Source organism: Narcine bancroftii, chromosome 7, assembly GCF_036971445.1.
Source record: "Narcine bancroftii isolate sNarBan1 chromosome 7, sNarBan1.hap1, whole genome shotgun sequence".
Classification (NCBI taxonomy): Eukaryota; Metazoa; Chordata; class Chondrichthyes; order Torpediniformes; family Narcinidae; genus Narcine; species Narcine bancroftii.
This window is the reverse complement of record NC_091475.1, coordinates 38,281,821-38,305,222: the sequence shown is the minus strand read 5'-3', so window position 1 is coordinate 38,305,222 and position 23,402 is coordinate 38,281,821. Positions and strand designations below refer to the sequence as shown.

The 23,402-nt window shown below is 37.7% G+C and overlaps 1 protein-coding gene across 1 annotated transcript in view; it reads right to left on the bottom strand.

Annotated features, from left to right (window-relative positions):
- Positions 1-21,391, bottom strand: part of rb1 (retinoblastoma 1) — a 201,428-nt gene extending 180,037 nt beyond the window's left edge. Inside the window, 5 exon segments of the mRNA XM_069889674.1 lie at positions 92-130; positions 4,516-4,650; positions 6,938-7,041; positions 14,520-14,640; positions 21,208-21,391. Coding sequence (XP_069745775.1) covers positions 92-130; positions 4,516-4,650; positions 6,938-7,041; positions 14,520-14,640; positions 21,208-21,263 — 455 coding nt within the window. The 5' untranslated portion in view covers positions 21,264-21,391.
- Positions 21,392-23,402: the final 2,011 nt, after the last annotated feature.

Here is a 23,402-nt window from a genome sequence, read left to right as displayed (position 1 = left end):
AACACCCAAAGTTTTCAAGAAAACTTAATTAAATTAAATTAAAACTCAAATTAAAGTCAACTTTTAATTCACATATTCTTCAAATACTTACTGGTTACATGGGGCCTCCTGGAATATCTTTTCACATATTCTGTGAATTTAGAAATTAAATAACATTAAACAGATTCAGTCACTTTCAGAACACAGTATTTTCAATTTCTTTACAAAAAAATGCCAATACTGTTGCAAATGAACAAATTTTGATTTAAATGTACCAACCACACAGGATCCATTTCTCATACATGATAAATGATACAGGCAAAAATAAGCTAAAAACTGGTAGAGGTTGACCCCGACACGATGGGGTTCAGTTCTGGGACTTTCATTGTAAGTCAAAACAATATCACACTTTACCGTTTTTTTTTAATTTAAAAAATTTAAACGCTGAAAACTTGGATGCACAGGCAGCCAGGGAAAGGGCCCACAGTCAGGAGATCGGATGGGTGGGAGGCCTGGGCATCAGGAGCTCAGATACACAGGCAACTAGTGCAAGGATCCATGGTTGGGAGCTCGGGGAAAGCGTCACTGCATTGCGTATCACAAGAGCGGGGAAACCTCGTAACTCAAAATCAAAGGTATAGATTCTGACCATCATAACTTCAAATTATTGTAAGTCGGAACATTGTAAATCAGGATCTATCCGTATTTCCTTATGCAGTCATATTATGGCAGCAGCAGTGGTTTAAAAGATGTTTATTTAGCATGATCTTCTATTAAACAACTGAACCAGTCATCTCTAACTCTATTGTAAGAAACTAAGTGAAGTCATAAAAATTGCACTGCCGCTGGGCCACATAATATTTTTATCAAACTTTCTAATGTTTGTGAAATTATCTGACAAATTAACTGAACGCACTTCAAGTTAGAGTAATTAAAATAATCCAAAATTATAAAGTTGTGGCCACTGGAAACGCAGTGGACACGACAAAATAACCATATAAGGCATTTTTAGAGTGAATCAAACAGATTTACTCTTCATTACCCGCACAACCTTTTAAAAGCCCGAATCACGCGCTTGACCCACAATGATATCACCATGCACTGATGTCACATAGCCGGTTTAATGCCTTCTTGGAGCTGTAGTGCCACCATAGTGCCGCTACCAAGTGTCCAAAATACACTAGATGAAGGCTTCAACTACACAATTAAAGACATTTTAGTCAGTGGAGGTGGATGAGGCTGGAGGTATATTAGCATGAAACAAGGTTCACCAATTTGATAAATCTGTAGAGCTAATGGTGGTATGTGCAGATATAACTAGAGTGTGACAACTCAAGATTAACTCGTTTATGTTGTTTGTCACATGTACCAAGGTGCACATTAATTCTGTGCTTATTGGGAGCAAATTTTGGCTGGGACCAATAAATAAAAAACAAACTGCATTTTATTTTCTGTAACAATTAAAGTTCACATTATCAATGTGAATCTTTGCACACATCTGAACATCTTAGTGGATTGAATGCAAACTGTCCAAAGTATCAGCAATCACCAGCATCTTTTATTGGTCTTGATTTTGAGGCTTTGGCTCGAGAGACTTCGGATAGCAGAGGATGAGGAGGAGTTTCTTTCGAGTAAGCCAAGTTCAACACCCAATATTTTGGGGGAGTTACCGCTTTGGGCGGTTTAAACAGGAGGAGGTAGTTGTGACCTCCGACCTGTTTTTTTTTCTTTTTAATTTTTGGGTTAAAAAGTGAAGGTTTTTTTTTAAATTTTTTTTTAATAAATAATTTTTTTTTTAAACTCTTTTTGTTTTCTGATTGTAATTGAGAGGGAATTAGGAGGTTTTTTTCTCTCCTTTTTCTCTTTTTTTGGGGGGGGTTTTCTCTTTTTTCTTTCTTTTTTAAGAGGATGATGTCACAGAAGATAATAAGTCAAAAATTGAGGATGTTGAATTAGATGAAGAGGAAGATGAAGGGAAGGTGATAAGAAGAAAAAGAAGAAAATTAAGTACAAATACATTGAGGGAGAAGAGTTTAATAAAATTAAGTTAATTTCGATTGAGAATTTTGAAGATGTTATAAATGAAGAATATGGAGAATTTTATAAGAGTTTGAACTTTTTTTTCTTTTTTTTATATAAGGGGTGGGGAAGGGAATAAAAAGTTTATCTGATTGTTTTTCTAAGGGATGTTTTTGTTCTCTTGATGAATTATAAAGGAAACTTGGTATTAATGGAAATTCTGTATTTATGTATTATTAATTATGATTATAGACCGGTGAGTCTTACATCAGTGGTGTGCAAACCATCAGAAAAGATTCTTAAGGATAGGATCTATGAGCATTTGGAGAAGTACAGTCTACTCAGGAATAGTTACCATGGCTTTGTGAGAGGAAGGTCATGCCTCACGAGACTAATTGCATTTTCTGATGAGATAGCAAAAGAAATTGAGGAAGATAGGATGGAAGATGTGATTTTTAGTAAGGGATTTGACAAGTTCCCCCATGAGAAACTCATTCAAAAAGTCATGAGGCATGGGATCTATGGAACTTTGGCTGTATGGATTAAAAATTGGCTTGCATGTAGAAAGCAGAGAGTAGTAGTGGACAGAAAGTATTCTGCCTGAACATCAGTGACTAGTGGAGTTCCGCAGTGATCTGTTCTGGGACCCCTGGTCTTTGAGATTTTTATACATGATTTGGATAAAGAAGCAGAAAGATGGCTGAGTTTTGGGATAATACAAAGATTGGAGGAGTTGAGGATAGTGCTGAAAGTTGTCATAGGTTACAAAAGAACTTAGAACATAGACAGGATGCAGAGTTGGGCAGAAAAGTGGCACATGGAGTTCAATCAGGATAAGTGTGAGGTGATTTTGGAAGGTCAAACTGGAAGGTGAGTACAGGTTTAATGGTTGGATACTTAACAGTGAGAACCTACCTCTCTCTTCTCTCTCTGTAACACCATCTCTTTCTGTAATGCTTTTTCAACTTATCTCTGTGTGGTACTTATCTTTTTCTCTCTCTCACTTCCTGTTTCTGTTTGTGACACCTTTTCTGTGTGTGTGTATGACACCATCTCTCCATGCAACTCCTCATCTCTCTGCAATCCACTGCCTCTCTGTGTTGAACTCCCTCTTTATGTGAATCCCTCTCTTTGTGTTTAGTTCCCCTTATCTGTGTGCAAATCCCTCTCTCTCTCTCTGTCACTTGCTCTCTCTCTGTGACACGTCCCTATCACTATGTGACATTCCCTCTCCACTATGACATCCACCATCCCCACCCCCCTCACTGCTGTCTGTTTTGGGGTTAGTTATTTTGTTTTCATTGTGACTAATTTTTCTCCTTTTTGATTGTTTTTAAATTGTGTAATTTTAATGACTAACTTGTGATTTTTGGTGCATTTCCAAATTTGAAGAAGCCTTCCCTGACCTAAAATGTATCATCGTATTAATTCTATTTATTTATTCATTCTATTTATTTATTTAATTCATTTATGGTTGCATAGTGAGACCCGCCATTCAACCACCATTCGACCCACACATGGTAAAAGGTTGCCCAACCCTGAATTAGAATGCCAAATGTCCTCGTATCAGGTAATTCCCTCCCCTCTCTCTTTCCATTTTTTATTAACCCTCCACCATACTTGATTCTCCGCTGTCCCGGCGTCATCAAGGAGAGTGACCTCCCAGGAAGGAGCGGAGACCTCGGGCTCCCAGACAGGAGCAGGAACCTCAGTGGGGTTACAGGGACCGACAACGGCAGTGGGGAGGTGTCGGGGACCAGCAGCAGGGAGATATTGGGGACCAGTAGGGAAGTGTCAGGAACTGGTGGCGGTTGATACTACTGTGCTGTTTTGAGGTCTTTTTGGTTTTGTTCCATTGAATGGAAAGTTCCAGTAACCGAAAACCATCCAGTCCCAAGCTATTCAGATATAGGGAAATGTACTGTACATGGTTGCAGCAAAGTGAAAAGTGTCTAGTCATTTGTCAAGACCTGAGGCAGACTTGAAAGGAAAGTCAGCCATCATCATGGTGTGTTCAGAAATTACTGAGCTCAATACACTAAGAAGCTTTATTCATTACAGTTATCAAAAATGTTGATGAACATTATCATGAATTATTTAGTTACATGACATTTTTTTCTGGAAATAAACAGATCAGACAACATTTGTGGAAAAAGATACAGATTCTTGTCAATGTTATTTTATCCCTCAATTTCTAGTTCTAATTAAACAAATTTTAAGTTGCACCATAAATTTGTCTAGACTACTCCCATCTAGATGAAACATTGTTCACTAATACTCCCTTGCCAAAGCATTTCAGCATTTTGTACTTATAGCAGTCATTCTAGCTATATTGTGTAATTACAACTAAAGTTAATGCTGATTTAATAATCCCTTCATGTGAAAACATTTTAATTTAACTTTAATAAAACTAATTAAACTAAATAAAACTACCTTTCCAACCTTTGTTGCTGGAAATGGTCTCACAATTTTTAATCATAGCTTAAGTACTAAAATAAATATTTTTTTTAAAGTTACCTCTTAAATTTTTCAAAGAGTGCAGTGAAAACGTGGAACTTCTTTTCCAGTCTCAACACCAATAAATTTACTTTAGTTCTGACTGTGTCCAGGTTCACATCCATTTTCTTCAGTAACCGTAAAAACTCTGTAATACTTGAGAATAAACAGAGAAAATATTTCTCATATATCACTTCTAAGCCATCCAGACTGTTTTTATGAAACAGCCTACTGTCTTTTGTATTTTCAAGTAATTCAAATTAGAAGAGTATTTATACATCATGTATAATTCTAACATAGTTGTGGATTTTATTGATTACTCAGTGAATAAAAAAATTATTTTATTCTTTTATTTAATTCTGATATTTTCCTGTTTCAATGTTATGCTTTTCAATAATTCAAATTATTATTACAATAAAATATTCATTGTAATGTCACCAAGATCTCAATTTATACAAACACTAACTTGAAACAAAATCAGAAATGCAAGCCTATCAGTGCTCCATTTTTCCTACTGTATTTCTGTAGCTGCTCTTCATTTGGAGAATATAAATTTGCAACCTTGAAGAGGATGTTCTACTGCTAAATACAACATTCAAAATTTAAGATCAATAGATTACAGATGTGGGTGTTGGGGGGATGCTGGCACACTGCACAGCACTTAGATTTTTTTTTAAATAATGTCTGTGACTGATTATAAGACCATAAGAAATTGGGTCAGCCGACAGCCATTTGTCTCCTCCAGCTTGCACCATTCGCTCATTCATTAAGATTATGGCTGGCTGAATTTTATTGATCCCGTTTTGTCTAATTCCCCATAACTCTTCTATTGCCTTTCTGATTACAAACCTATTTCTCTTATCTTTGAACATATTCAAGAATTCTTCATCCAATTTTTCTGAGGTAAGACATTTTAAAAACATAAAACCAGGATGAAAAAAAAATCCCCACCTAATTTTTAAATATCCATCCCCTTATTCATATGATATATCCTCAGGTCCTAGACATTCTCACAAAGGGAAACATCCTTCCAGAATTTAGCTTGTTAAATTAGCAAGTATCATACACATTTCAAAAAGGCCTCCCTCAAAAATATAGATTAAACCTGTTCAAACTTTCCTTGCAAACCATTCCTCCATCCTCAGGATCAATCTAGAGAATCTTCGCTAAACTGCATTTAATGACAATATCTTTCCTCAAACAAGGTAGCCAAAATTGTTCACAATACTCTAGCTATGCCTCTCCACTGCATGATATAGTTGGACTAAAACTTTACTTTAATACAGCAAGCCCTTAAATTATCTTTCCAGATTACCTGTTACACCTCTATGCTAGTTTTCTGTGTTTCATGAATGAGAATCCCCAAATCCCTGTGTGCCACAGCTTTCTGTATTTTAAATAATATTTTATTGCTCTTCCTTCCAAAATTAACTATTTCAGATTTTCCAACATGATATTCCATTTGCTAACATTTTGCTCACTCACTTAACTTATAAATATCTTTCTCTTCTGCTTTCATCCTTCTTAGTTTCCCCTCCTGTCTATTTGGTGTCATTCCCTAACATTAGTTACAATACTTTATTTGCTTCCTTGAAAACAAATCAATATACATTTTAGACATTCATGATTCCAGCAATGATCCTTATTGTCTCCATCTCTAGTTATTGGTTGCTGTAAATGATCTCTCTTATTCCTACTTCTGCTTTCTGGCAGTTAACCAACAGGTTATCTGGTTAATGTGTATATAACACTGACTGGTTCCCCCCCGCCTATCTGGTTAGTTCATAGTTCCTGAATGACCTCTATAAATTTGTCAGATACAATTTCCCCTTCATGAAGCTGTACTAACTGCTCGATCCATTTAGGATTTTCCTTATACTATTTTAGTACTCTATAAGTGATTCTAACAATGTTCCAATAATTGATATTAAGCTAACCTATGGTTATATATTTTATGCCTCCTATTTTAATTAAATGACTTTGTAAATGGACTTTTTTCCTTCATACTCCTCCCTACATTTGAAATCCCTTTCTCTCCATTTTAATACTTCCAAAGCATATTGTCATTCATGATTCAGGTTTTTATGATTTCATTAATTTTCAGGATATTCTACTAGACCTCTTTGGACATTTAAGTTAATCAACTTCATTTAATTAAGTTTTACTTAATCACTTTAATTATTACCCCTCAACCATATTTCCTCTAACACATTACACATGTAGTTGCACACTAAAATGAGGCCACTCTTGTTTCTATATTCAAGGTTGAATCCAATGCAACAAAGCTATATATCAACATTTAACCAGATTAATCAAATTAGGAAACTAAAAAAGTAACTGGTATTAATAAGCTGTTTAACCTGATCTGAAATACTCGACCATAAATTGTAAGAGAATGAAAGTTTTCAATGGCAAATCATAAAATAACGAGACATGAACCTACTTTAGATCCAAGATTTTCTGCAACTCCGTCAGAGTGAACGAAACAGCATCCAAATCTACTGCTGCGATGAAAATACAAATTCCCCAATATTTCATCCTATTTTCCTGGGAGTAAATAGCATTAATCTTAACTTTAAAAAAAAATCTGTACAGGGTACTTTAAAAGTAATTTAAATTATAGCTAAAGCAAACAAAATTGCCAAATTATTTTCAAATTTTTTCTGAAAACTCAAGAAACCACAAATGCTACAGACTAGATATAAAAACAGGAAATTATGGGCATACTCAGCAGGACAGGCAGTATCTATTATGCTTATAATGACACAGAAGCAGGCCATTCAGCCAACTGGGTGCATACCAGCTCCCAGGGCTGCAACCCCATTTGTCTTATTCCTTTTCTCCTCATTTTCCTATACCTGCATATGTGATTTATTACATATGTTCATCAACTCCCCTTTGCTTCTTTTCTCATTCATCTGTATCAAACAGTAATTAGCACTTGCAAGTGTGGGAAGAAATCTACTTGAACATGGTGATAATGTACAAACATTGTAGAAACAGAAACCAATTATTGCATCAATGTGTCACTCCTGGGGGCCGTGCCACGTAATGACATGGGGTTAGACTGATAATCCCTGCTCTCCTCAAAAATGTTGAGAAAAAGTGACCAAAAAGGTTATAAAAGACATATAGAACACATTAACGATGCCACCAAAGAAGGATAAAGGACTTACTACTGTTCAAGAAACCAAGCAAGAAAAGGAAGAGGGGCTACCTTACGAAAGGATCCTGGAGCTGTCCGTAAGGTAGGATCCAAAGGAGAGAGGCCAGAAGCTGGCAAGACCTTGGACACTGCTGGACAAGGTCTCTCCCGACAATGGCCACCGACTTCGGGTAAAGAAATGACTTCTCACACATGCGCAGAGAAAAAAAAATGAGGAAATTTTTAAAAAGATTCCAGACCCTCACAGCTCCAGTGATCAAGAAGACCTGGAAAAGCAAAGAACAAGAATGACCTACAATCAAGAAAAAAAAAAGCAGGAAAAGATGCAGAATCTTCTGGTGAATTAAAGCAAATGTTAGATTTTTTCAACAATCCATGGAAGTGTTAACTGATGAAGTAGGGAAGAATGGTGATAAGATGAAAAGATTAATGCAACAGGTGGACACTAGATTTGAAATAGTGGATGTAAAAATTAAAGGGAATGAATTGGAGATTCAAAATGTGAAAGATCATGTGAAGAAGGTACAAGCAGAAGCAGCTGTAAAGCACGACCAATTAATGCAAAAGAGAGATGTTTTGGAAAATTTCAGGAGATGGAACAATATCAAGATTGTGGGACTTAAAAGAAGGGGATGAGGGTCAAGATGAAGAAATTTCTGCAATGGTGGATACTGGAATCTTTGGGTCAGGCTGCATTTCAAGGGGATTTGGAGATAGAACGAGCCCATAGGGCATTGAAACCTAAACCTCAGCCTGACCAAAGGTCCCTTCCAATACTTATCAGATTCCTTCATTATGAAGTAAGAGAGAAGATATTGGAGCTGGCTGTGAAACAAGCTAAGAGGAGACAATCACCTTTGATTTATAATGGAAATAAGATTTTTTTTTATCCAGATATAAGTTTTGATTTGTTGAAAAAGAGAAAGGAGTTTAATCGGTTAAAAATGTATTGTGGAAAAAAGATTATGCCCATGTTTTGAGATATCCAGTTTTCTGAAAGTATTCGTCCTAGGAGGGAGGAACAGAGTTTTTACTGAGCCTAATGAAGCCAGGGTATATGCTGATTCATTGCTTGCTGAAGATCAGCAGATGGTTGTAGACACCTGAATTTATTTCATAACTGAGAGGTTTTGCTGTAACTAATATTATGTTTCGAGAGGGTTAAAAAGGGGAGGAAGGTTTAACCTATACTGTGCATGATCTAATATAATATACTGGATAAGATTAATGGATTAAAAGGTATATTGATAAGTTTATAGTAAGGGATGGTATGATGTTTCGAGTTAGTTAGTGGGGAATGTGATACTGACCACTACGCTATCATAGGCACTAATGCGACTAGTTTAGCATCCCGTATAGATCAGGGTGATAGAAATACATTAACATCACGCCTCTGGGGTTTTTCTTTATCTTTTTTCTTCCTTTCTTATCTTTTTTTTGGTTTCTAGCCTAGACTGTTTATAGATGCAAGATATTATATGGAGAGGGTTGGTTTGGTTTGGGAGTGGAGGGGGACGCTGGAGGGATATAGGTTTTAATTTGGATTTCTAATGGCAGGGAAATTGTCATTTATTAGTATTCATATTAATGGAATTCAGAATCTGATAAAGAGAAAAAGGTTATTGAATTATATGAAAAAAATTAAAGTGGATGTGGCTTTTATGCAGGAAACTCATTTAACAGAAATAGAGCATACGAAATTAAGGAGAGACTGTGTATGGGAGGTATTCTCTTCTTCATTTAATTCTAAACCTAGAGGAGTAGCGATATTAATAAATATAAGTTTACCAATTGAAATATTAGATATAATGACTGATAAAGTGGGGAGGTATGTGATAATTTATTTATAAGTGGACTGTTAGGTTAATAACAAAAACGATGGATAATCCTATAATAATACATATGATTAGAATATGGCAAGAAATAAATGAGTGTATTGGAAAAAAGCAGGGATATCACTAAGAACATAATTATGTAAAAATATAAATCTTGGCAACAAAAATTGAATTCCTGGTATGACAAAGGAATAAGATATATTGATGATTGTTATGCGAAGGCATCTCTTATGTCTTTTGACTAGCTAAGAAATAAATATGGAGTAGCTGATGGGAATTTCTTTTGTTTTCTCCAGCCTAAGATTCATTCCTAGAGAAAGATGGGGGCCAAATTAGGCCTCACATGAAATTAATGTGCAACTTTACTAGAGAATACACCTAAATTTAATACTAAGATGCACTATGCTCTCCGGAGTGAAAGTGCAAAACCAGATTTACAGAGATCAGGAGAGAGATGGGAGTCAGATCTAAGAGTTGCAATAATAGAAAGATGTTGGTCTGATTGGTGTTTGGATAGCATGACATCAATCATAAATGCAAGATATTGATTAGTTCATTATAATTTCCTTCACCAATTATATCTTACACCACAGAAGTTGCATAGATCAAAATCTGAAATATCAAAGATGTGTTTTAGATATGGGACAGAAATAGGAACATTTTTACATGCTACATGATCATGTGTGAAGATGAGATATTTTTGGCAGGATTTTACCAAAATATTAACAAGGATAATAGGGGTGGCCTTCATGGGTGACCGGAACTTTTCTTTTGGGTAATTTTACTGAAATAAGCAATAAATTAACTAAATTCCAAATTTCATTTGTTAAAATAGCCTTAGTGGCTAAGGAATGTATTGCAATTACTTGGAAATCTGACTCTTATACATACAGCATGATGGACTGCAGAGATGAATAGTAGCATACCTATGGAAAAAAAAATCACATACAAATTAAAGAACAAATATAACATATTTGTTAAGATATGGCAGCCATATTTAGTTCATATAGAGGCTCAATTATAACTATAAATACAATAATGAAAAGGAAAATAATAGTTGCTCCTATAGTATAAATACACATGACTTCCTCATATAGAATTTTTTATGGTTAATATAAATGTGAGCCCTGATGATATGTGAATTTATATTATGAAAAGAGGGAGGGAGGGGAGAGGGGTTGTTTTGTTTGACTATTGTAAGAAAAATATATATAGGAGAATTTATTATATATATTTATGGGAAAAAACAAAAATAAAATATTCAAAAAAAATTTGATGAGAAAATAAGCAAGTTTCAAGATGCAGAGAGTGGGGTGGATAGAAGAAATCAAAGTCTAGAATAAATGGAAGATCACAGTTACGTGACAAAGTTACCATTAGTGTTATGTGCGAGATTGGACTTATTGCTAGTTAATCACTGCAGATCTATCTGGAAAAGTGCAAATGGACAAAAGTGACTGAGGCCAGTTACACAGCCAGCCTTCAATGGAATGGAGAAGGAGTCAAGACTGAGGTCAAAGTGTAAGCAGAATTTCATGGAAGGTGGCTGAAATTTATGAAGATTTCTCTACCAAATCTACTTTCTCTTCTCCACTCCTTTCAGTATTCTGAAGGGATCATTCACTTTCATCTGTAGTAACCCAACAGTTCACTTTTCCATGAAACCACAATAAATGTAAAATCTGTCTTTTAACCACTTCCCTTTGCACCATTCGGAGACCCTAACAGTTTTTCCAGGTGAGAAAGCGAGTCATCTGCATTTCTTCCAATTTACTGCACTACATTTACAATTTCCTAGAAATTAATAAACCAAACATGCATGAGGGAGCCTAAGCTTTCATTCTCTTATCACTTCAATTCTCCATCCCACTCCTATCTGACCTATATTATTCCAATAAAGGTCAAACACTCAAGAAATATTTTTTTTTAATTTACAATACAGTAGAAGCTAATTGAGGTCTTTGAAATCTGTGCCAGCCAATTAACCTACAACCCCATACGTTTTTAGAGGGTGGGAGGAAACCGGAGCACCCACACGAAACCCATGCAGAGACGGGGAGAATGTATATGGAGAATGTATATACTCCTTACAGATGGTGGATTCAAATCCACTAACCACTATGCTAACTGTGCCATCCAGAGAACTTCATCTTTTCTCAAGGCACAATTCAAGTCTTGGCACTCAATATTGAATTGAACAATTTTAAACAACAAGCTTTTCTTATCTTCTAGCCAGGACTGATACAAGGTCATTCGCCTGCAAGACTCACTGTTTTACTCACTCTCCACAAATGAAATTTGAACTGGACATCACAAAAATTAGTTCAGATTTCAATCATGTACTCCATTCTGCATCACCCAATTGCAGGCATTTCCCCCCCCCCCCCCACCCCCCCACCTAACTGCCCTCATTCACTTTCCTATTTTATTCTGTGCACAAAAGGATGATTTACCAAGCATTCATTCCCCTCGCTTAGAGAGCACCGAAGTTGTGCCGCCCCAACAACCTTGCTGCACACTCCAAAGACATTCTCACACCCAATTCTTCATCTACAACATAACAGACCCTAATTTTCTCACTTATTCATTTCTGATGAATGGTCTTTGAATTGTTTTTCCTCTCTCCACAGATGCTGCCTGACCTGAGTATTCACAGCATTTCCCATTGTCATTTCATGCTTGTGACTTAAGTTTTGAAAACATTTAAAAAAAACACATCTGCTTACATAATTAACCTTTATTGATATGAAAAATTATTTCAACAAATATAACAAGAAGAAACTTAACAACCAAAATTTAAAAACGATAAATTTGTATTTAAAAGGTTGAAGGCAGCAGGGGGAAGACTAAGGGTGTTAAATGGTCTATAACTAGTCCTGGAAAAAATAAATTAAAACATTTCTACCACACTTTCAAACTGTGTTTATTCAGAAAGTAAAAATGGCAAAGTAAAAGTAGTTAAGGAACAATAGAATAATTGAGGTCAATATTAATAATTATGTAAACATAACTTGTATAAACAGTTAAAAGTTCTGACAGTGGCAGAGAAAGGAAGGGAAGTTGGATTACAGAGCTGTAAGAGAATCCATCAGACAATTTCCCTCTCCCATTTCTGGCAAGCAATAACAGTATTGAAAAAGCCTTTTTTGGGGAATATTTCAAGCTTAAGATGGATTTGGACTTTATACAGAATATGATGATGAAAAAGAGCAACCAAGATTCCTGGAGAGTATTTTAGACAAAGGTCATTTTGAGTTGTTTTGATTTTAAGGATGAATCTAAAAAAAATCAATAGAACATTATTTCAAGAATTAGCCCCTGCTCCACATGAAAACCTACAGGTACAACATTTGGGAATGCTTTGCCTTGCTAATTTGGTGAATGAATTCTAGGAACATAATATGATCCTTCTATTCTTGCCTTGCCAATATCAGCAAGATGACTAAGGAAATAAAGCTTGGTCTTAAAATATTGTTTTGGAAAATAAATGAATAAGTTCAACAGCAGGGCTTTCAGGTTTTCAGCAGCCTCAAAGCAACCTAATCAGTTCCAACCAATCAAAGTAAGGCAAATTCTATGGTTACTTTAATGGCCAATCAATCTCACCTTTGTGCATGCAGTAGCCAAATCAAAGAATGGACTATTTCCATCAAATCCTCTCATCAATAAAATCCCTCTCTTAAACAACTTTATGACATTGCTTCAGCTGAAGGCAAGTAGTAATAGTAAATTATGCTCCAGTGTTGAGTCAGGGTTCAAAGAACAAATTACTTCAAATATATTAATGCCATTCCAACTCATACTGAGACAATTATCAAAACAAGTGACTGTAAATGTTAACAGTTAAACAACAATTAAGGGGAATTTAAAATGCTGGAAATAGTCAGCAGGTCAGGCTGAATTTGTGGAAAGAGAAAAAATTTCACATCAGGGATCCCTCATCAGAACCAAAAAGACATAATGAAGCCTGTAAGGAGTCCTGTGGCCCTCAGCTTCGTGTTGTCTGCCTTTTTAATTCCACATCCCATTCCTACTCTGTGGCCTCCTGCGCTGTCACAGGAAGGCCCAACTTAAGCTTGAGGAACAGCACCTCATCTTCTGTTTGGGCATGATGTAACCCTTTAGCCTGGATAGTGTATTCTGCAGCTTCAAGTCACTTGATTTCCTGGCCTGCATTAGTCATCTATGACATTTGCACAAACTTGTTTTTCTTCTGGAAGTGAAGAACATGCTCAGCCTGACCTGCTCTGCTTTTCACAACTCCCACATTCTTTTGTCTATATTCTCACTCTCTAACTGCTTCCATTTTCTCCTTTTTATCGTTTATCCTCAGACACCCCAGTTTATCCCTATCACTCATCCACCTTCCCATCCTTCCTTCCAACTTTATATACCTTTAACCTTTTCAGTTCCGATCAAGATTGTAAAAGCCTTCATCCTGAAATGTTCTCAACTTCTCTTCTCATAGATATGGTGTGGACTGCTGAGTATTTCCAGCATTATTGTTGTTTTAGATTTCCAGCAATGTACTTTTTGCTTTATTTGTCAGGATGCATGACAAGGTGGGCAGATACTATAGGTTTCAAAACTATTTTTGCAGCTAGTTGGAAGTGGATGTTCACCTTTAGTAAATAAGAAAAATTATAACCTTTTATCATATTTATCCATTTATCCATTCTCAATAGAGGCCCTACGAACCCCTAGAAGTCACACCACATTTAAGTAAAAGCCTTGCTTTCTTTTCATCTCATGTAATATAAATATGTTTTATGGTTTTTTTTATATACTCGTTAGAAGAGATATGGAAGAAACCAAAACATGACTGCTTCACAGGGAAGAGGGCCATAAACTGAGCAGAGTCTTAAGGGGGCCACAGTCAAAAAAAATGGTAAATGGCTGATTTTAGTTGCAGGCATTCCATGCACTACTCAAGTTGCAACCCATTGGTGAACAGTTGAAGACATCCAAAGCTTTTTAAAACTAAACTCCAATACAGGGTACCAGGTGTCCAATAAAATACTTACTAATGCAATTCCATCAACCAAAAATGTTGGCATTGACTCCCAAATCGTCCAAGCTCTCTCATTCACATTTTCTTCAATGTTAAGGTTTTGACATAAGAGGTCAAATTGTGCATTTTTGTGTCTGAAAATATGATATAATTGTTAATCAATTTTTCTGAAATTAAATTATTCAATACAGTAGAAATAGAGAAAAACTGGATCTCTATTAGATAGCAACAAACTTTGAAAGGCTGGTCTTCAGAACGATTTGGGTGAATACAATATTAGGAATGCCAATAGCATTCTAGTCTTTTATTTTGCTTGTGAGACAGAGCACAATTTTACTGTAATTCTACATCTTTGATGGGACTAAATTTTAAACACTGTGTCAATCTCACCAAAAGTAAGATACGTGAGCCTCGAGATGGTTCAGTGGTTCGCTAAATATAACAGATAAACCAGAATTTGTTCATTAATCCCAGCAGTTTATTTAGTTTAAACAGGACAAAGCTTGAGTGGGTAATTACCGAAAGAGCATTTTCCTTGGCTGGGGAGTTTAGAACAAAGGATTGGTCTTAGATTAATGGGAGGACATTTTGAAATATGAAATGAGCAAAAGCATTATAAACCTTGACATTTCTATACCTCTGAAGGTTGTAGATGCTCATTGGGTACATTCAAGATTGACAAATGGCCTGTCTTTATTGATAATGAACTTCACATAAAGGATGAAGAGACCATGGGAGAAAGTGATCAAGGATCAGCCATGACTGTTTTGACTGGTGAATAAACCTCAAGACAGATAGTATTTCAACATGCTCCTATTTTATATTTTATTGTACTGCACTGTCAGCATCACTGTTGCATCCATCAAGATGTTAGGTGGCCTCACACCAACAAATGTGGTTTCATTAGGATATGATAATCTCACTCCCAGCATATGAATGGAGGTGATTATTTTGACTTAAAAAAACAAAGTATAACCAAGATTTCAAATCACATTGATCATTAAACAAGGATAGAAGTGGTGTAGCCAGGAATCCATTCTAATCCTTTCAATTACTTATACATTCATAAAAAAACTAATTTTTTTATCCATTAATTGATTAATAAAATCACACTAAAATTAAAATGTATTAGTGGTGGAAATGCTTTATAAATGGGATAAATACTCCCAAAACATTTTCATGAAAAAAAAATCAAGGAAAATAAAATATAGTCTTTCAACTTTTAAAAAAAGACATACGATCAATTTGATCTGTACACAGTGGTACCCATTACCAAAAGAACACCTAGCATTATTTGTAAGCCGTGATTCTGAGTACCACCATACAAGGTCATTGCCTGATTGGTCTGCGGAACAGCTCTCTCTATTTAAGTATGTACACAAATATTTGTGAGAAGTGCTTTGCAAAGTCATCTACGGCAAGAGCATGTATAAATTTGGTTCCTAAATAAATGCTAGGTGATTTGTCCAGTTTTATGACTAATAAACCTGGAATTAAATGGTGGAATTAGAGATACTGAATATGCATGAGAGACACTGAACTGTGGTTGGCTCAATATGCTTGCTAGCTTTATCAGATACCTAGCTGGCATAATATTACATCCTTGAATACTGTATTTATGAAAGATAAGCTCCTGATCATACTGCCGCAAGCAAATAGTTACACCACCTTAAGACAATTGTTTTGGGTGGGGGGTGAAGAAATAGCACAGGAGTAAGAAATGTAAGTACACTCACTAAAAAGTGCCATGAACTGGAGCCAAAATGATGCAACATAGAAAACCCATGCACCATAAGTTTAAAAAGGGGAAAGATCAGAGACAAGCGAGTCAAATTACTTGGAAAGATCAGCAAAATTGAACAAAATTGTTGAGTCTTTCTACCCAGCAGGTGTATTTATATTCATAATACCCAAGGTGGTATTATGCATATAAATCTTTGGCTTGGCTTCGCGGACGAAGATTTATGGAGGGGGTAAAAAAGTCCACGTCAGCTGCAGGCTCGTTTGTGGCTGACCAGTCCGATGCGGGACAGGCAGACACGATTGCAGCGGTTGCAAGGGAAAATTGGTTGGTTGGGGTTGGGTGTTGGGTTTTTCCTCCTTTGCCTTTTGTCAGTGAGGTGGGCTCTGCGGTCTTCTTCAAAGGAGGCTGCTGCCCGCCAAACTGTGAGGCGCCAAGATGCACGGTTTGAGGCGTTATCAGCCCACTGGCGGTGGTCAATGTGGCAGGCACCAAGAGATTTCTTTAGGCAGTCCTTGTACCTTTTCTTTGGTGCACCTCTGTCACGGTGGCCAGTGGAGAGCTCGCCATATAATACGATCTTGGGAAGGCGATGGTCCTCCATTCTGGAGACGTGACCCATCCAGCGCAGCTGGATCTTCAGCAGCGTGGACTCGATGCTGTCGACCTCTGCCATCTCGAGTACCTCGACGTTAGGGGTGTGAGCGCACCAATGGATGTTGAGGATGGAGCGGAGACAACGCTGGTGGAAGCGTTCTAGGAGCCGTAGGTGGTGCCGGTAGAGGACCCATGATTCGGAGCCGAACAGGAGTGTGGGTATGACAACGGCTCTGTATACGCTTATCTTTGTGAGGTTTTTCAGTTGGTTGTTTTTCCAGACTCTTTTGTGTAGTCTTCCAAAGGCGCTATTTGCCTTGGCGAGTCTGTTGTCTATCTCATTGTCGATCCTTGCATCTGATGAAATGGTGCAGCCGAGATAGGTAAACTGGTTGACCGTTTTGAGTTTTGTGTGCCCGATGGAGATGTGGGGGGGCTGGTAGTCATGGTGGGGAGCTGGCTGATGGAGGACCTCAGTTAAATGTTGCTTAAAACAATTTGATGAATTTGTAACCTGAGATGAAATGCAGTCAAGCTACTGCAACAAAAATGACTTCATATCGTCAATCTTCCTTTCAAAGACAGAATTCTTCAAATGTTGTTAATGTAGTGCAGCAGGGAAAGAACATTTATAGAAACTCCTTTCTATTTATAAATTCATGAAAGACGTATATTTTATATATTTTTAAAATGTGCTTTTGTGGCGATTGAGCCGGCACTCCAGGCAGTGAGCACAACAAATCGGCGGATGAATGGCAAAGGCAGCTTAAAGTCCAGCGACCCCAAAATGGTGCTAGCCTTGCAGTGCAGCCAACAGACAGGGACGGTGCATGGGAAAGAAGGGCATTGCTGTGCAGGAAAGTACCTGCGAACAGGAAACCCACTTTTGTAATGCATGTTGTGACATCGGCAAAAGAGGGCCATGAAGGGAGCAAGTAGAAAAGTCAGGCCTGAGCCCTAATAAAACTCAGAGCTTAACTTGACTGCACCACATGTGTGTGTGTCTTCTTTCAAGTAGCGCGTGGCTACACTTTTCCAATTACCCCCTTTCTCAATTAAACGATAAAATACTGATATTATCATTTGATTAAAATATCAAGAACCACAATTAACATTCACCCCAATTATTTTTTCATGGTGCAGCAATTGGCAACACAGTTGACATGCATCACAATACCAGTCATACCATTCAGTGGCAAAATTACTGACTATAGTTGGGTTAGTAACTTGAAGTTACTTGGGGTTAAGATTCCTATTGCAAACTTGGGGTTAAGGTTCCTAGTTGGGGACTGGTATTAGGATAAGAAACTACGAACATAACCATACTATCAATAGCAGAATCAGATGTTGGGAATGCTGTCATCATAAGATACAACGTTAAATAATAGCTATCGAAGCATCACTCTTTAAGTCATTATTAAAGCATTCCTCTTTAAGTCATTACTCAGCTGCTTACCATTTAATTAACAAGACCAAAAGACATAGTAGTAGGATTAGGCCACACAGTCCATTGAGTCCATTCCACAATGGCTGATTTGCTTTTCAACCCCATTCTCCTACCTTCTTCACATATCCTTTGATTCCCTTCCTAATATCGTCTTAAAAGAATGACTGCCTCCACGGTTGACTACGCCAGCAAATTCCATTGATTTAACATCCACTGGATAAAGAAATTCCTCCTCATCTCTGATCACTCTTGTCCCACACTCCCCCACCATCCTCTCCACATCCGTCCATCCAGAGCTTTCAGTACTCATTAGGTTTCAATGAGATCCTCCCCTCATTCTACTAAACTCCAGCAAGTACAGTCCCAGAGTCATCAAACACCTTTCATGTGATAACCCTTTCATCCAGCGATCATTATCATGAACTTCAACTGAACCCTCTCCAATGCCTTCATTAGCCAAGAACCCCAAAACTGCTCATAATATTACAAGCATGGTCAAATGCTTATAAGGCCTCAACATTACTTCTATTCTATCCCTTTCAAAATGAATGCTAGCAAGGCATTTGCCTTCCTCACTACCACTCTACATCCAAGTTAACTTGCTGGTCTTCTGAGCATTTGACTGGGACGTGTTAATTTTTGCCAATAAGGTATCCAGAATGTCTTGAAATATTTTATATACAAAAATCCAATACAAATTATGAACAAAACAATTTATCTGGCAATTCACATCATTAGTAATAAAAGGCTACTAAAATACTGGTTTGCCATTAAAAACCCAACTGATTCAATAATATCCTTCAAGAGAGGGAACTTCTAATCCTGCACTGGTGTGGCCAATGCACGACTCCAGACTCAATAACACAGATCCAAATGGATGAGCAAGAAATCCCTTAACTCAACTTGTTGTTAAAATAACTGGGTCTTCCAATGGTGAACACTCACTAAAGCAGAATGGAAATTAATAATTGCATTTACAAATTCTACAATACAAAGTGGAAAACATGCAAGGACTAATAATAATCCATGTATATAAAAAAAATCAAAACAACCTTAAACATTTATCAACCCAAACCAAGTAGTAGACCATGAATCCAATTAGATTTTTTTTAAATGCTACAACTTCCTACCTCCATAATCTACCTCAATATATATTTCTCACATCCAATTTCTACCATACATCTTCCCCTGGTTTTTTTAAGTCTTTTCATCGTTCAATCACTCTTTCAGCCCACCACATTCAATTCTACATTCTTGCTTTTTCTGGCATCTGCTCCCATCCTCAGAAGCAAGGCTTTCATTTTTTTGCACCCTGTACTTTTTAATCAGTATTCACGCCAAATCTTCACTATTATGCAACTATGCATAATGAAAAAATGAAGGGTGATTTTATTGAAATGAAGACCACCTCAGGGGGACTAAAGAATACCAGTAGATGCTAAAATGTTTCCACCAATGGAATGGTCTTAAGCAAGGAGACAGACAAGATTTTAAAGTGTTTTTTTTCTTCCTATACATGACAAATCTCTGAAATTCTATGCCCGTGATGGTGGTCACTATTGGAGTTTTAAGTTTTTGAAAGATCATGGAATCTGAAGATTATAGGGAGCTGGCTCAGAAAAGGAGTTTAAGTCTGGGACAGATCAGTACTGATCATACTGAATGGGCGAACCCACTTGAGCAGGCTGGTGGCCTATGATTATTATTGTGGCAGTGTTACTAGCAAGAAGCGAAAGACAAACAGCTGTTAATTATGCTTTTAGGAGCCACTTGACATGTTTCTAACAGAGCAAGCTTGTTCACTTCAAGGTAGAAACTGAATCAGAATGTTATACAGTATTACTGAGCTTGAGGAAGATGGCTTTAATTTTTGAGCAAAGGTGGAAAAGTTGTAACACAGCCACATGGAACACATACTAACATGCAGACAATGATACACAATTAAACATAATTGAATGCACAAACTTGAACTTTATTGCTCAGAAATGACATGCACAAGGAATTGAATGGGGATTTTTTTTCATTGACTTTACATAATAGTGCTCAATGAACTAGACTATATTAGAATGGGCACTCCACTGCGGTGTCAATTGAATGCTGAAGAGTTTGCAATTAGAATGCTCACCAGGTTGCCTGCTCAGAAAATAAAATATTCCATGACAACATTTTTTTAAAAACAGGAGAATCCCCAGTGACCTGTGAATATGCTCTAATGGCCTAATATATCTAAAACAGCATGCTCACAGGTGTGCAAAAGAAAACTGACAGTCACATTCTCTTCGTACCTTGAACATTCAAGGCGTCTTGAGAATCTTCCTTTGTATAAAGGCAAGGTAACATTTATAAGACTTGTGCCATTTAAAGTAATTTAACGACGTGTACTGGAGAAAAGAGTAGAAGCCGTTCACGTTGTTATAATTAGTAGTGGACACACCAGTGCAATGCCAAGGTAGGGGTGCGACTTGGGCATGGAAATTGTGAAGAAAGGAAGGCGACGGTGCCCTTTTCACGCCTCCTTACCACAGAATGAACGTGGATGACGCGGTCAAATGTGAACAAAAAGAAAGGGAATGGTGTAAATTCTGAAATACATTATATGTAAAGATGCAAAGTGTGGTGCTTGGATTAATTATTTAATTGTGTTTAAAACGGCCGTGGCCACAAGAAAATGGGCTGGAAATACACGTACGCTCCAGATAATAGTGAAACGAGTGTGTTTTGTGACAGCACATCAGTAGCGAACGCCGCAATCACGCCGAGCTGCTCCAACCAGGGCGTCCACCCAGTGAACGGGAGCTCGTTCACAGCCGCTGGGGCCGGTCTCAACCGCTTTCTGAAAGGCTGTGTTGGTCGGGGACTGAGCCCCAGCTCCCTGCTCTGACACCTGGCTCGGTCTGTTCCCCCGCTCGCTCTCACCTGGCCGGAGAGCTGCTTTCCTCAGAGTCAGACGCGGGCACCTTCTTCGGAGACATGGCGCGATCGTGGATGTCGGCCACCGCAGGCTCGAGACCGCCCTTTAAACTGCTCCTCCGCGCTGCCAACCGACCGAGCCTCCAAACCGCGCCAAACGCCCGCCGCTTCCGGGGCTCGTGTGTCGCCGGCGACGTTTTCCTTGCGTCACTTCCTTAGCACCGGCGGAAAACTGCAGTTGGGGAAAGACGTTGGTCGGAGGAGGTGTAAGTAACGGTGCTCTGTTAAACATCGAATGTAAGCATTGACTGTAATGATCAGAGGAGGCTTGGATTTTTAGGGCGCCTATCCTCGGTGTCTCAAATTGCATGAAGGGTTGTCAGGGTCGAACGTATATCAAACAGGCAGCAGGTAACTTGGGCCTGCTAAACTGCTTCATTGATCAAGGTCATGGTAGATTTATTCCATCTCAGTGCCATTATCCCCATCGACAACTCTCCATTACACATCATTGGCTCGTCGTGGCGCGAGTTGAGAGCACAAACGTTTCTTGGTCTGCAAATAACGGACGACCTATCCTGGATCCACAACCCCCCACCCACCTCGTGAGTGATAACGGCGCCTACACTCCCTCTGGAGATTGAGGATGGGCAAAACTACCGCCCCCGTCTTGACATAATTGAGAATCTGGCTGTTTCATTCTGGGCTATCATGGCTACAAAACATTCGGACCGGAATTCTTAAAACGGCCGAGATCATTGGGGTGTCTCTCCTCGGTTCACGACATTCACCGGGAATGTTGCTTAAACTGGGCTCAAGGAATTATTGATGATCCCTAACGTCCATCATACGATATCTTTGACCTACTGCCATCAGGAAGAAGGGACAGAGACCTCAAAATCTGGACTGCCAGGCTGGAAAATAGCTTCTTCTTGCAGGCTGGGAGACTGATCAACAACAGCATCGTGCAATCATGAGTCTCTTACGAATGAAACTGAGTAAATTATATATACATTTATTTTTTTTATATTTTTATTTTCTTGAATATAAATTCTCCTTAATTCACTTGCCTTTTACATAAGCTCTTGGGGTTTGTTTTGTGGCTTGTTTACTCATTCGGTTTTGTGGTTTTTTTAATCTTCCTTTACCAAGTTCTACTCTGCTCAGAATCCTCAGATGTACTGCTATTTATAGCAACTTTATTAGCCTTTTCCCCGGATTTAAAACAATCTTTAAATTCACAGGTCAGCCATGGATGACTACTTTTCCTTCCCTCTCAATTCTGATGGGCCTTTTACCTGAAATGTTAACTATGTTCCAGAAATGCCACTTTGATCGGAAGGCATTTTCTGCATTTTAAGATTTTTAGCAACTCAAGTATTTTTATCCATTTTCAATTACTTTTTCCAATGAGTCTAAGCATTAAAGAAATGTATTTTCATTTTTCTGTAAGTTATACAATTAATGCTTAACATTGCTTGTCCACTTGTACTTTTCCCTCATCATAGATTCCCAAATTTAATTTGACTGGATTTGTGATGTAAAACCAATGTAAAATTATCATTTTAGATTTAAAGTCTTTCTAATGATAATTCTTCCCTAAAAGGACCAAATTAATTAACCCTTTATAGTGTGAAAAATATAATTTAGTTGTTTCCCTAGTTATTCCACATCCAGCACACAATTTGGTGTCATATCTGCATGTTACAACAGTCCCACCAACCACAATTTCCTCTCCCCACCCCTTTCTACTTTTCACAGAGACCACTCTTCTATTATCCATCCCTAGGGCCTTTCCTCTGCAACCATAGGAGATGAAACAACTGTTCTGAACACCTTCTGCACTACAAATCTGTGTGAGGCAGAGATTCAGAGATGTGCTGCTGTTTGTTGCATTTACTGCTCTTATGTGGCCTCTACATCAGCCAGGCCAAGCACTGACCATTTTGTGAAATTCCTGTGCTCTGCCCACAATGCCATCTTGAACTTCCAGTTGCAAGCCATTTTCACTCCCCTCTTCAATCTTAAATGACAGAATGAGGCCAAATGCAATTGAGAGAAACAGAAATCTATCCAGGTAACGTGAACATTAAATTCTTTTTCAGAAACTTGCATTTCCTGTTTCTCTCTCCCCTTTGATCTACTCATTTCCTCCAACACCCTTTTCTTCCACACCCAAACTCCCCATTATCTAGATCCTG